The 14,911-nt window shown below is 41.5% G+C and overlaps 1 protein-coding gene across 6 annotated transcripts; it reads right to left on the bottom strand.

Moving 5' to 3' along the window:
• Positions 1 to 8,194: 8,194 nt before the first annotated feature.
• On the bottom strand, positions 8,195 to 13,872 carry LOC110527677 (mitochondrial import receptor subunit TOM34). Of its 6 annotated transcripts, none has more exons than XM_021609115.3 (8): positions 13,772 to 13,872; positions 13,221 to 13,360; positions 11,138 to 11,237; positions 10,651 to 10,803; positions 10,360 to 10,514; positions 10,066 to 10,213; positions 9,763 to 9,889; positions 8,195 to 9,675 (listed from the first exon to the last, which is right to left on the bottom strand). In XM_021609115.3, the coding sequence occupies exons 2-8, from the start codon at positions 13,348 to 13,350 to the stop codon at positions 9,574 to 9,576; spliced, it is 915 nt and encodes a 304-aa protein (XP_021464790.1). In that variant the 5' UTR covers positions 13,351 to 13,360; positions 13,772 to 13,872; the 3' UTR covers positions 8,195 to 9,573. The 6 variants fall into 6 exon arrangements, with proteins under 6 accessions (XP_021464790.1, XP_021464789.1, XP_090096786.1 ...); XM_021609114.2 differs by having other exon boundaries at positions 13,615 to 13,869; XM_090240660.1 differs by having other exon boundaries at positions 13,759 to 13,869.
• Positions 13,873 to 14,911: the final 1,039 nt, after the last annotated feature.

Raw genomic sequence — 14,911 nt, 5'->3', positions numbered from 1 at the left:
CTGACAGAGTTAAACACTCTCGCATACATTTTTACTTAGTCTGATAAGCATTATTTAATGTTAAATTAAAACAGGCTAATTATTTAGTTGACCTCAAAGGCTGCATTTACAGCCCAATTCTGATTTTTTTTTCACTAATTGGTTTTTCAACCAATCAGATCAGCGATTGGTCAAAAGAACAATTAGTGGGAAAAATGTCTGAAATGGGCTGCCTGTGTACATGCAGCCAAAGAAGATTCAATCAGATCAAGTATTAACCGGATAGCCAACACCCGCATAGCTAATGTTTTGGCAGTGTAGATGCATTGGAGCTGTCAAATTGGTGAGAAGCTGCTCTTGATCATTGTCATTAAAGCCACACCTTCCTGCTTGCATTAGATGTTCAGAATAAGAAAGTGTAGGCTATATAGAAATGACGCTTAAATTTGAAATAATGAATGAGGATTTCTATCAACCTAATTGAGTAGATTAGGCCTGCAAGTCACATTCCACTGTTCGAACGTGTGAACAAGGCTGCATGGGATTGCTCTTAATGCAGCTCCGTGCAGCCAATGGCAATGTCCACTTTAGGTATAACGCCAGGAGCTGCTTTTGGATTTGACAGCTCTAGCGCAGCTCACCTTTGACACTGCCAAAACAACCGCTATGCTGATGTCTGAAAGCGGATCTGATTGAATAGAGCACTTAATATATTCCTCAGGCGTCCTATTTTTATTTGGTCCTTTCTACTATGGGCTCTTGAATTAGGCTACATACTATTGCACACAACCTAGAAATTGAAATGAAGTATCAGGGCACTAGATACATCCTGAAGTGCAGTCATTGACCACAATGAAGATAAATGGGGAAAATTATTATTTTGCTACATCAACAAAAGATTGCCAAATATCAAAATTGATTGAATAGCCCCAGGAATTGACCAGCAGTTCTGAAAATCTGAGGATAGTCATTTCTGTGGGGCTCCCTCTTTGAAGTCTGGTTACTCATGGATTTTTCCTATTTAGGGAGTTTTTCCTTTAAACTCCCCAACACTGCTTATTTCCTATGGGATCATCATGGCACTTGTTTTGTCTTTAAAATTAAATGTTGTGATCGGCCAACCACGAACCCAGTATAGTATGTACCTTGCATTATTTAACAGCATTTAAAAAATAAAAAATAAAGGTTAGTTGCGGAAAACAGGGTTGTGGGTCATGAGATATACAGTTGAAGATAAAATAAACAAAAATACAAAACACAGCTGAAAATAATTTAGTCAGCGAACCTAAAATTAAGAAACTCTGCATAGTTTCCCTGCAGTCAAGTGGCTTACAGTATTATTATAGATTTTCAACTTCCTAGAACAAGAACCTACCAGCATACAGTGGCTTGGCTGACCACTCTTGACAGTTACACTATCAAGCAACTTCAAATGGATAGCTTCAAATAAAAATGGGATTTTCTCTCAATTGAATCCCTACTACTACATAGCCTATATGATACATCTCATACATTATACACATTAGCATGCATGTAGAAATGTTATGGCGTATACCCTTAGTGACCTGGAATTGGGTGAAATAGCCATCCTATGATTAAACCTTAAAGTGTAACTCCACAACTTTTCAACCTTATATTAGTTATCTCAAGCATCTACATACACCCTATATACAACAGTATGTGGACACCCCTTCAAATGAGTGAATTCAGCTATTTCAGCCACCTTCGTTGCTGACATGTGTATAAAATCGAGCACACAGCCATGCAATCTTCATTGTTTTAATTCACCTTAGAGCCCTCAGTCCCGCTCAAAATGCCTTAAATGGCTCTTTTGTCCCACCCCACACTCATGCGGAAACCTCACCTAGGATAACTGACGCCTCCAGAGACAACCTCTCTCATCGTCACCCAACGCATAGGTTTACCTCCACTGTACTCACATCCTACCATACCCTTGTCCGTACAGTACATTATGTCTTGAATCTATTCTACCATGCCCAGAAATCTGCTCCTTTAAATCTCTGTTCCGAAAGCACTAGACGACCAGTTCTTATAGCCTTTAGCCGTACCCTTATCCGACTCCTCTGTTCCTCTGGTGATGTAGAGGTTAACCCAGGCCCTGTAGCCCCCAGTACACCTACTCCCCAGGCGCTATCATTTGTTGACTTTGGTAACCGTAAAAGCCTTGGTTTCATGCATGTTAACATCAGAAGCCTCATCCCTAAGTTCGTTTTAGTCACTGCTTTAGCAAACTCCGCCAACCCTGATGTCCTAGCTGTGTCTGAATCCTGGCTTAGGAAGGCCATTAAAAATTCTTACATTTCCATCCCCAACTACAACATTTTCCGCCAAGATAGAACTGCCAAAGGGGGTGGAGTTGCAATCTACTGCAGAGCCTGCAGAGGTCTGTGCCCAAAAAGTATGAGCTTCTACTTTTAAAAATCCACCTTTCCAGAAATAAGTCTCTCACTGTTGCCGCTTGTTATAGACCCCCCTCAACCCCCAGCTGCACCCTGCACACCATATGTGAATTAATCGTCCCTCATTTATCTTCAGAGTTTGTACTGTTAGGTGACCTAAACTGGGATATGCTTAACACCCCAGCCGTCCTACAATCTAAACTAGATGCCCTCAATCTCACACAAATTATCATGGAATCTACCAGGTACAACCCTAAATCCGTAAACATGGGCACCCTCATCGATATCATCCTGACCAACCTGCCCTCTAAATACACCTCTGCTGTCTTCAACCAGGATCTCAGCGATCACTCCCTGCGTCCATAACGGGTCCGCGGTCAAACGACCACCCGTCATCACTGTCAAACGCTCCCTAAAACACTTCAGCGAGCAGACCCTTCTAATCGACCTGGCCCGGGTATCCTGGAAGGATATTGACTTCATTCCGTCAGTAGAGAATGCCTGGTTATTCTTTAAAAGTGCTTTCCTCACCATCTTAAATAAGCATGCCCCATTAAAAAAAAGGTATAGCCTTTGGTTCACTCCAGACCTGACTGCCCTTGACCAGCACAAAAACATCCTGTGGCGTACTGCATTAGCATCAAATAGCCTCCGCGATATGCAACTTTTCAGGGAAGTTATGAACCAATACACACAGGCAGTTAGGAAAGCAAAGGCTAGCTTTTTCAAACAGAAATGTGCATCCTGTAGCATAAACTACAATAAATTCTGGGACACTGAAAACTCAATTGAGAATAAGAGCACCTCCTCCCAGCTGCCCATTGCACTGAGGCTAGGAAACACTGTCACCACAGAATAATCTACAATAATCAAGAATTTTTCTACAGGCTGGCCATTCTTTTCACCTGTCTACTCCTACCCCGGTCAACAGCTCTGCACCCCCCACAGCAACTTGCCCAAGCCTCCCCCATTTCTCCTTCACCCAAATCCAGATAGCTGATGTTCTGAAAGAGCTGCAAAATCTGGACCCTTACAAATCAGCTGGGCTAGACAATCTGGACCCTCTCTTTCTAAAATTATCCACCGCAATTGTTAAAACCCCTATTACTAACCTCTTCAATCTCTCTTTCGTATCGTCTGAGATCCCTAAATATTGGAAAGCTGCCACGGTAATCCCCCTCTTCAAAGGGGGAGACACCCTAGACCCAAACTGTTACAGACTATCTATCCTACCCTGCCTTTCTAAAGTCTTCGAAAGCCAAGTTAACAAACAGATCACCGACAATTCCGAATCCCACCATACCTTCTCCGCTATGCAATCTCGTTTCCGAGCTGGTCGGAAATGGGTGCACCTCAGCCAAGCTCAAGGTCCAAATCAATATCATAACCACCATCGATAAAAGACTACTGTGCAGCCGTCTTCATCGACCTGGCCAAGGCTTTCGACTCTGTCAATCACCACATTCTTATCGGCAGACTCGGTTTCTTAAATGACTGCCTCGCCTGGTTCAGACTGAGTTCAGTGTGTCAAATCGGAGGGCGTGTTGTCCGGACCTCTGGCAGTCTCTATGGGGGTGCCACAGGGTTCAATTCTCGATCCCAAATGTTTCTCTGTATACATCAATGATGTCGCTCTTGCTGCTGGTGATTCTCTGATCCACCTCTATGCAGACGACGCCATTCTGTATACTTCTGTATTCTTCTTTGGACACTGTGTTAACAAACCTCCAGACATGCTTCAATGCCATACACCTCTACTTCCGTGGCCTCCAACTGCTCTTAAATGCAAGTAAAACTAAATGCATGCTTTTCAACACACTGCTTCCTGCATCCTCCCACCCGACTAGCATCACTACTCTGGACGTTTCTGACTTAGAATATGTGGACAACTACAAATACCTAGGTGTCTGGTTAGACTGCAAACTCTCCTTCCAGACTCACATCAAGCATCTCCAATCCAAAATTAAATCTAGAATCGGCTTCCAATTTTGCAACAAATAATCCTTCACTCATGTTGCCAAACATACCCTCGTAAAACGGACTATCCTAACGATCCTTGACTTTGGCGATGTCGTTTACAAAATAGCCTCCAACACTCTACTCAGCAAATTGGATGCAGTCTATCAAAGTGCCATCCATTTTGTCACCAAAGCCCCATATACTACCCACCACTGCGACCTGTATGCTCCCGTTGGCTGGCCCTCGCTTCATATTCGTCGCCAAACCCTCTGGCTACAGATCATCTATAAGTCTTTGCTAGGTAAAGCCCTGTCTTATCTCAGCTCACTGGTCACCATAGCAACACACACCCGTAGCACGCGCTCCAGCAGGTATATCTCATTGATCACCCCCAAAGCCAACTCCCAAAGCCTTTCCTTCCAATTCTCTGCTGCCAATGACTGGAACGAATTGCAAAAATCACTGAAGCTGGAGACTCATATTGCTAGGTAAAGCCCCGTCTTATCTCAGCTCACTGGTCACCATAGCAGCACCCACCTGTAGCACGCGCTCCAGCAGGTATATTTCACTGGACACCCCCAAAGCCAACTCCCAAAGCCTTTCCTTCCAATTCTCTGCTGCCAATGACAGGAAAAAATTGCAAAAATCACTGAAGCTGGACTCATATCTCCCTCACTAACTTTAAGCATCAGCTGTCAGAGCAGCTTACAGATCACTGCATCTGTAAATAGCCCACCCAACTACCTCATCCCCATATTTTGTTGTTGTTGTTGTTGCTCCTTTGCACCCCAGTATCTATACTTGCACATTCATCTTCTGCTCATCTATCACTCCAGTGTTTAATTGCTAAATTGTAATTATTTCACCACTATGGCCTATTTATTGCCTTACCTCCCTAATCTTACTTCATTTGCACACACTGTATATAGACTTTTCTATTGTGTTATTGACTGTACGTTTGTTTATTCCATGTGTTACTCTGTGTTGTTTGTGTCGCACTGCTTTGCTTTATCTTGGCCAGTTCGCAGTTGTAAATGAGAACTTGTTCTCAACTGGCCTACCTGGTTAAATAAAGGTGAAATAAAAAATACACTGCTCAAAAAAATAAAGGGAACACTAAAATAACACATCCTAGATCTGAATGAATGAAATATTCTTATTAAATACTTTTTTCTTTACATAGTTGAATGTGCTGATAACAAAATCACATAAAAATGATCAATGGAAATCAAATTTATCAACCCATGGAGGTCTGGATTTGGAGTCACACTCAAAATTAAAGTGGAAAACCACATTACAGGCTGATCCAACTTTGATGTAATGTCCTTAAAACAAGTCAAAATGAGGCTCGGTAGTGTGTGTGACTCCACGTGCCTGTATGACCTCCCTACAACGCCTGGGCATGCTCCTGATGATGTGGCGGATGGTCTCCTGAGGGATCTCCTCCCAGACCTGGACTAAAGCATCCGCCAACTCCTGGACAGTCTGTGGTGCAACGTGGCGTTGGTGGATGGAGCGAGACATGATGTCCCAGATGTGCTCAATTGGATTCAGGTCTGGGGAACCGGCGGGCCAGTCCATAGCATCAATGCCTTCCTCTTGCAGGAACTGCTGACACACTCCAGCCACATGAGGTCTAGCATTGTCTTGCATTAGGAGGAACCCAGGGCCAACCGCACCAGCATATGGTCTCACAAGGGGTCTGAGGATCTCATCTCGGTACCTAATGGCAGTCAGGCTACCTCTGGCGAGCACATGGAGGGCTGTGCGGCCCCCCAAAGAAATGCCACCCCACACCATGACTGACCCACCGCCAAACTGGTCATACTGGAGGATGTTGCAGGCAGCAGAACGTTCTCCACGGCGTCTCCAGACTCTGTCACGTCTGTCACGTGCTCAGCGTGAACCTGCTTTCATCTGTGAAGAGCACAGGGCGCCAGTGGCGAATTCGTGGTGTTCTCTGGCAAATGCCAAACGTCCTGCACGGTGTTGGGCTGTAAGCACAACAACCACCTGTGGACATCGGGCCCTCTTACCACCCCCATGGAGTCTGTTTCTGACTGTTTGAGCAGACACATGCACATTTGTGGCCTGCTGGAGGTCATTTTGCAGGGCTCTGGCAGTGCTCCTCCTGCTCCTCCTTGCACAAAGGCGGAGGTAGCGGTCCTGCTGCTGGGTTGTTGCCCTCCTACGGCCTCCTCCACGTCTCCTGATGTACTGACCTGTCTCCTGGTAGCGCCTCCATGCTCTGGACACTACGCTGACAGACACAGCAAACATTCTTGCCACAGCTCGCATTGATATGCCATCCTGGATGAGCTGCACTACCTGAGCCACTTGTGTGGGTTGTAGACTCCGTCTCATGCTACCACTAGAGTGAAAGCACCGGCAGCATTCAAAAGTGACCAAAACATCAGCCAGAAAGCATAGGAACTGAGAAGTGGTCTGTGGTCACCACCTGCAGAACCACTCTTTTATTGGGGTTGTCTTGCTAATTGCCTATAATTTCCACCTGTGTTCTATTCCATTTGCACAACAGCATGTGAAATGTATTGTCAATCAGTGTTGCTTCCTAAGTGGACAGTTTGATTTCACAGAAGTGTGATTGACTTGGAGTTACATTGTGTTGTTTAAGTGTTCCCTTTATTTTTTTGAGCAGTGTATAAAAATATACATTGGTAGTAGAATGGCTTGTATTGAAGAACTCTGTGACCAACGTGGCACCGCCATAGGATGCCAACTGTCAAACAAGTCAGTTCCTCAAATGTCTACCTTGCTAGAGCTGCCCTGGTCAACTGTAAGTGCTGTTATTGTAAAGTGGAAATATTTAGGTGCAACGACGGCACAGCCGCGAAGTGGTAGGCCTCACAAGCTCACAGAACAGGACAGCCGAATGCTAAAGCACGTAAAAATCACATGTTCTCGGTTGCAACACTCACTACAGAGTTCCAAACTGCCTCTGGAAGCAAAATCAAGAAGAACTGTTCACCGGGAGCTTCATGAAATGGGTTTCCATGGCCGAGCAGGCACACACAAGCCTATGATCACCATGCGCAATGTCAAGCGTCGGCTGGAGTGGTGTAACGCTCGCCACCATTGGACTCTGGAGAAGTGGAAACGCTTTCTATGGAATGATTAATCTTGCTTTACCATCTGGTAGTCGGATGAAAGAATCTGGGTTTGGTGGATGCCAGGTGAACACTACCTGCCCGAATGCATAGTGCCAACTGTAACGTTTGGTGGAGGAGGAATAATGGTCTGGGGCTGTTTTTCAGGGTTCGGGCTAGCCCCCTTAATTCCAGTGAAGGGAAATCTTAACGCTACAGAATACAATGACATTCAAGACAAATCTGTGCTTTCAACTTTGTGACAACAGTTTGGGGAAGGCTCTTTCCTGTTTCAGTATGACAATGCCCCTGAGTACAATGCGATGTCCACACAGAAATGGTTTGTCAAGATCAGTGTGGAAGAACTTGACTGGCCTACACAGAGCACTGAGGTCAACCCCATCGATCACCTTTGGAATGGATTGCAACACCAACAGTGAGCCAGGCCTAATCGCCCAACATCATTGCCCGACCTCACTAGTGCTCTTGTGGATGAATGGAAGCAAGTCCCTGCAGCAATGTTCCAACATCTAGTGGAGAGCCTTCCCAGAAGAGTAATGGCTGTTATAGAAGCAAAGGGGGACTAAATTCATATTAATGCCTATGATTTTGGAAAGAGATGTTAGACGAGCAGGTGTCCACATACCTTTGACCATGTAGGATACGTGCATTTGGGAAATATTGCTGAGCCTTAATTGACATATTGAAATGCCATGATTACACAGTGTATAAAGTCATATCTTTATTATTTTGCACCATGAGGTAAGCGTTCCAACATTTCACAGAATTGAAAAAAAAGTGCTGCAATCACCAATATACCCAGATGACATTGCTGAAATGTAAAACACCCACACTAACTTGTGTCACCACTGCAAAAGCATTGATATTCCAAAGATAAATTTAACAAAAAAGATGTTCAAACATTCCGTAATTGAAGCAACAACTGGACAATGGAAAACAACTAGTATCATCCAATTCAGCCCCCATCAGGGAGGATGAAAGTTTGATTTGTCCCATTTGTTTCCTGAATCCTAATTAGTGAAAAAAAATTACATTAAAGATTATGCATTACTGATAGAATTGTCAACATGTTAGGTGATACAGGTGGTAATGATGTTTCAATATTCTCTTAAATTCACAATAATACGGTAACCATCTGTTTCTCTGGTATAGTGTTACTTTCCTCGACTCAATGAAAATACCCATAAAATGTTCATTTATTTAACCTTTATTTAAACTAGGCAAGTCAGAAGAACAAATTCTTAATTACAATGACGGCCAACACCGGCCAAACCCGGACGACGCTGGGCCAATTGTGCGCCGCCCTATGGGACTCCCAATCATGGCCGTGTCTGTAGTGAGTGACGCCTCTAGCACTAAGATGCAGTACCTTAGACCTCTGTGCCACTCGGAAGCCCAAGATAACTACGATCTTAAAGGGATAGTTTACCTATAGATGTATTAAAGATAATATAAATAGGTGCTTATATTAGAATGTCATGCTTCATGTCCAAATCATCCTAAAGTATCTAAATATTGATTGCGTAACTCATAAGTTACTTAAAATGATTTGGACATTAAGTGCGGGAATGCTAATATAGGTACGATTGACTTGCATTGGATTTGTGCCATGAATGCTAAAAAGTTAGCATTTGAAACAGTGACCAGGTAAACAAAAACAATGCATGGATTGCTGTCCTACCTCGTCCATAGAATGCTTACAGAGTAAGTCTGTAAGTAAAACCAATGTAATTTTGTAATTTGGGTGTACTATATCTTCAACTACAACAGTAGTTGATCGTGAAAATCTCTTATGCTAGTGGAAATACATACAAATGCATAGTCCTTGTAAAACAATGGTTGAATGCTATATTTTCAGTTTCATGCAGTGATTGCATGATGTATATGAAGGCTAAATATGCACTGCATTGACTGTGCTTCCCCTGTAGTAGTCAAAGCAATACTCCATCTTGAGTGGATTTAAGTTAAACAGGGCAGGAAATAGATTGGAAAACCTGCTTCTGTGAGTGAATACAGGCACTTCAGGCATGTACACCAGGTCAGCGTAGGGTCGTTCACATCCACAGGCAACCATCCGAATCACAAGCTCATTTCTTCTTTTGCACTTCCAGCAGTAAATTCTGTCCGGCTGTGTTCTTTGGCTCAACTTTCAGCAAGCTGTTTAGATCTTCAATGCAAGCTTTGTAGTCCTGAACGGCAAAATGAACACATCAAACAAAATGTAAAAACTCCATACAATGTACTAACAATTTTTTGTTCATCAGAAAGGCTCTCACATTCAGCTCCTTGTGTGCCTGTGCTCGTCTGTACAGTGCCTTGATATTAGCGGAGTCGAGTCGCAGGGCCTCTCCACAATCTTGCACTGCCTCCTTGTACATCTTCAAAGAGAGGTAGCAAAGTGCCCTATTTAGTACAAAAGGCACAAATTAGTCCCATATAGGAATTATGCACATCCCTTGTACAACAGGAGCTGGGCAATAATATTTCACAGAACTATATAACAATGCAGAGTTGTGAATACCACTCCCAAGGGTTTGCTGGCATTTGTCTACACACCAGATAGACATTATTAGTCTCACCTATTTGTGTAGGTTGTGATTTCTGAGGAATTGTGTTTGAGGCTCTGAGTGTATTTCTCTATGGCTTTCTTGTACTCTCCTTTTTTCACCTGCGCATTGCCTTCCTTTTTCAGGGTTAGGGCTTTTTTAATGGAATCCTCTCCTGGGACTGAAATAAAAAATGATACATCTTATTATTTACAGTACATCTGTTACAGGTTGTACAAAGATGAGAATCCAATAGTAATAGCCAAATTATTAACATCATTTTGTGTTTCTACTCATATTTGAGACTGATTCCTATGAAAGACCAACCAGATTTCTCATTTTCTCTGGTGCCATTGTGTTGCTTTGTTTGTTGGCTTGTTGCCAGAGACAATTTTTCTTTGATGGCCATCGGAACAGTGGGAATAAGTGGGAGCTTCTCTCGCCATGAGAGTCCATCCACCTCTGTCAGACACTTCGTCATTCTAGAAAGAAAGAGGGTTAACAAGTTGTACATTCCACTATCTTGATTATGTCCCCTATATATGACAGAAGTTCTTAGAAGTTGAAGGACTTGAAAGGCTTTTTGTAAGTGAAATGGATTTGTGCAACATGTAATACCTGCTGGTACCATCATGGGCTGCAGGTATGTTACAGTCGATCTGTAAGGCTGTCTTGTAGTCCACATAGGCTAATCTGTATCTCTCCAAAGCTTCATACGCTGCAGCCCGGCGAAGGAGAGGCTTGATGCCAAATGGAACTAGGTCAAGAGATCTATAAAATAAAACATTTTTAGGTAGCAGTGTTGTTGCAGTAGTATGGACAAAGAAAGCCGGAGAACCTATACAACAGACAAAGTAATGTTCTACTTGAGTATATTGGAAAAAGATTATCATGATATGTTTTAGGTATAAGTGTTTCTGCAGTAGTATGGACAAGGAAAGACAGAACAGAACCTAAGCAACACTGGACAAAGTAATGAGTTACAGTAAATTGGGAAAAGCTAATGTTGAAATATAAATACACAGTATGAACCGACTGTAGAGCCGAAGAAAAAGGCCTTCATGGCCTAACACAAAACATAATGTCCACAATGTAGGCTACTTACACTGTACAGTCCTTCACACACTCCCAACAATTTCCATCCTTCAGATAACTGGCTGCACGGTTAGAATACAGGATACTAAGATCCTCTGGATTCTTCTTTCCTGTAAATTAATTTACAGTGGTAACAATGTATCAGAACATGGAAAGCTTGTTCTGGTTTTAGAAGACTTCAATGACGCACAATATAAAACACATGTATATGACGCGGCAAACAATGGACGCTATGCGAGAATTGTACCAAAAGAAAAGCAATAAACACATCTGTTCAATAATGTGGTCGTCAAAATACAAAATAAATAACTTGAAAATGTCCATGTGACAGTTTTTACCCATGTCTAAAAATCCCAATACTGTGCGTTATCATATTTACACGATATGAGCCAAAATGTAAAGTCCCGTGCTAAGAACCTTTTTGTGAAACCCACGAATTCTGTGTATTTATATTTGCGATGATTATTCCTCAACACATCAGAGCAAGATCAATAGTGGAAAGTAAGGGGTGTTTCACTGTCATCAGACGTCTTTTGTCTGAAATAGATGGTGAAATGTTTTTCCTTCGCTTCTGTCATTGATGTTTTCAGAGACACGAAAAAAAAACTGCATTTTACAATGTAGAGTTTCGTAGCTACAGTGGGGCAAAAAAGTATTTAGTCAGCCACCAATTGTGCAAGTTCTCCCACTTAAAAAGATGAGAGAGCTCTGTAATTTTAATCATAGGTACACTTCAACTATGACAGACAAAATTAGAAAAAAAATCCAGAAAATCACATTGTAGGATTTTTAATGAATTTATTTGCAAATTATGTTATTAATTATTATTATTATTATGTTATTAATTATTATATGTATTCATCAAAAATGTCTATTGAAGCCGAAAAGGCTATTAGACCATCTTGAATGTCCTTTTCTATTCAAAACTTTGAAAGCTTTCAACTTTCCAACTGAAATAATAAATGTGCTGATGCAAAAATATACACAAATAATACATTATCTGATTAAATTGCTTAAGAAAGGGGCAAAAAAAAGGAATGTCTTCTCTCTCTCCCTCCTGTTTGCACTGACAAGTGAATCTCTTGCAGAAAGAATTAGACAGGACCCAAGCGTAACAAGTATCAGTCTTGGCAAACATTAATATAAACTAAATGCATTTGCAGATTATGTCCTGCTATACCTAACCAATATTGAAAACAATGCCCCCCTTGCTAAAATGATTTTCAAAATACTAATACAATTCACCTGGGGGAAAAACAAAATAATATCATTAGGAAGATTAATGATCTACAGCAATCTATTAAGTTGACCACAAACAATATCAAATACTTAGGATGCTTATTAGTGACCACAAACAACAAATATACGCTGAGTGTAAAAAACATTAAACAAGTGCTCTTTCCATGACAGACTGACCAGGAGAGGAGACAGTTTAAACTTCTTTTTTTTTACCTTGAGACATGGATTGTGTGTGTGCCATTCAGAAGATGAATGGGCAAGACAAAAGATTTAAGTACTTTTGACAGGGTATATTAGTTGGTTCCAGGCACACCGGTTTGAGCGTATCAAGAACTGCAACGCTGTTGGATTTTTTACGCTCAACCGTTTCCCAAGTGTATCAAGAATGACCCACCATGCAAAGGACATCCAGCCAACTTGACACAACTGTGGGAAGCATTGGGAGTGAACATGGGCCAGCATCTCTATGTAACGCTTTTGACACCTTGCAGAGCACATGCCCTGACGAATTGAGGCTGTTCCGAGGGCAAAAGGGGGTGCAACTCAATATTAGTAAGGTGTTTCCAAGGTTTTGTACACAGTGTATAAAGATAACTTTATCCCATTACTCAACAATATGAAAGCAGATCTAATTAAATGGAACAATCTTCCCATAAAATAAGATTTTAGCAATGGTAAATCCTATCCTCATGAAATAGTGATGTGTGTTCCCCAGAAGATTCTCTATAACATGCAATACAAAGTATAACACCAGAACCAACGTTTAATGTAACCCCCTACCATGTAGCCTGGTCACAGAAAACACTACTAGAACATTAAGCCATTGTTGTGACTGGCTTTAGCTAGCTGCCTACCTGACTTCTCCACTTCTTTGATAGCCTGGCTGTAAATAGAAGCAGCCTCCCCATACTGTCCAGTTTTAAAGAATTCGTTGCCTGCTTGTTTCAACTCTGTCCAAGACTGGGAACGACGCTTCTGTGACATCTTTGTTTTTCTGTAACACATGACAGAAACAGTTGCAAGATAACGTTAGTTGGCTAACGTTAGCTTGCTTGCTGCCAAACGTAAAGCTAACTTTTACAGTAAACAAAAGTTATTGTTAATAGCTACTAAATTTAGCCAGCCAACTAACGTTAGCTTCTACATACTTCCCTTGAATAATCTGGCCAGCATAATTTGAGCTAATTCCTTAAAAATACAGTAGCTAACTAGCATAGTATTAGTGTATCCAGCTAGGTCTCAATTTACCAGTGACTGAATTAATATTGATATCTGGGCAAGCCGGTTGTGTAACTAGCTATAATCTACTGTACTCGTCCGCAAATCGTCTAACTAATAATGTTAGCTAGTAAACTCAATATCTTAAACAAGTTAGCTATAGAGGTGTAATACGTGTCTCGTTTACTAGCTAATCACGAGCATCGATCAGTGGGTTTTCAGAATCACGTTAACTCCCGTTATTGGCAAAACCGCTGTGATTGAAAAAGGCAAGAACAAATAAGTACTTCCGGGTCACGGATTTGTGGAATCATTCAGAGTAAAAGTTCCGTCCTGTGTACTTTGTAAATTAATCATGAAAATGTACACAACTTCGACATATATATACTAATTTATACTAATTATCATACAAATAATAAATACGAGTATTTCCATATGTTATGTAATTTCATTTTTTATGTATATTTTTTCCAAGCCTATATGGTCAACAATGTTTGTGTGTGTGTACTTCTATCACTTATTGCATCATACAAAATTATCTGTATGTTGTGTTGCAGTAAAAGGGCGGTCCATACTACTCAGAGCACTTCTAGTGTCCAAATCCAGAGTTTACACCCAGAGGAGCATCTCTGCTCATTTGGCAGCCCTTATAGAGTGGGCCATCAACTTAAATCCAATGTTTTTTTCGTATTGCACTACAAAATGATCTGTACGTTGTGTCACAGTAAAAGGGGGTCAATTCTACTCAGGAGCACTTGAGGTTTTAAAATCCATAGAGTTTACAACCAGAGGAGTGTTGCTGCTCATTTTAGCGGCCCTTATAGAGTGGCCCATCAACTTAAATTAAAAATAATATTCATATTGGACATACCTGTTGCACTGTACAAAATGATCTATACTTTGTGCCACTGTAAAAATGGGGGGGAGGGGGGGTCCATTCTACTCAAGAGCACTTTTAAATTCCAAATCCACAGAGTTTACACCCCCAGTCGTTTCGCTGCTCATTTTGAGGCCATATTTCATGTCGGACATACATTTTGCACCATTTCTGTACATTGTGTTGCAGCAAAAGGGGGTCCATTTTACTCAGGAGCACCTGTAGCTTCCAAGTAAACAGAGTTTACAAGATTTATAGGAAATTAACATGATTAATAAAAGAGAAAAATATTTATTAAAACATTTCACTTTGAACAACTACCCCATCTAGTGTCCTTTTAAAATTCTGACTAATGACGGAAAATATCATTTTTTTGTAGCGTTCAGTGTTATATTGAACATATCAGAGGAGGCTGGTGTCAGGAGCTCATTTTAATGGCTGGGATGTAAT

This window comes from Oncorhynchus mykiss, chromosome 7, assembly GCF_057628025.1.
Source record: "Oncorhynchus mykiss isolate SJ-2025 chromosome 7, ASM5762802v1, whole genome shotgun sequence".
Lineage (NCBI taxonomy): Eukaryota > Metazoa > Chordata > Actinopteri > Salmoniformes > Salmonidae > Oncorhynchus > Oncorhynchus mykiss.
Note: the sequence above shows the minus strand (reverse complement) of the source record. Positions and strands in the feature narration are given on the sequence as shown.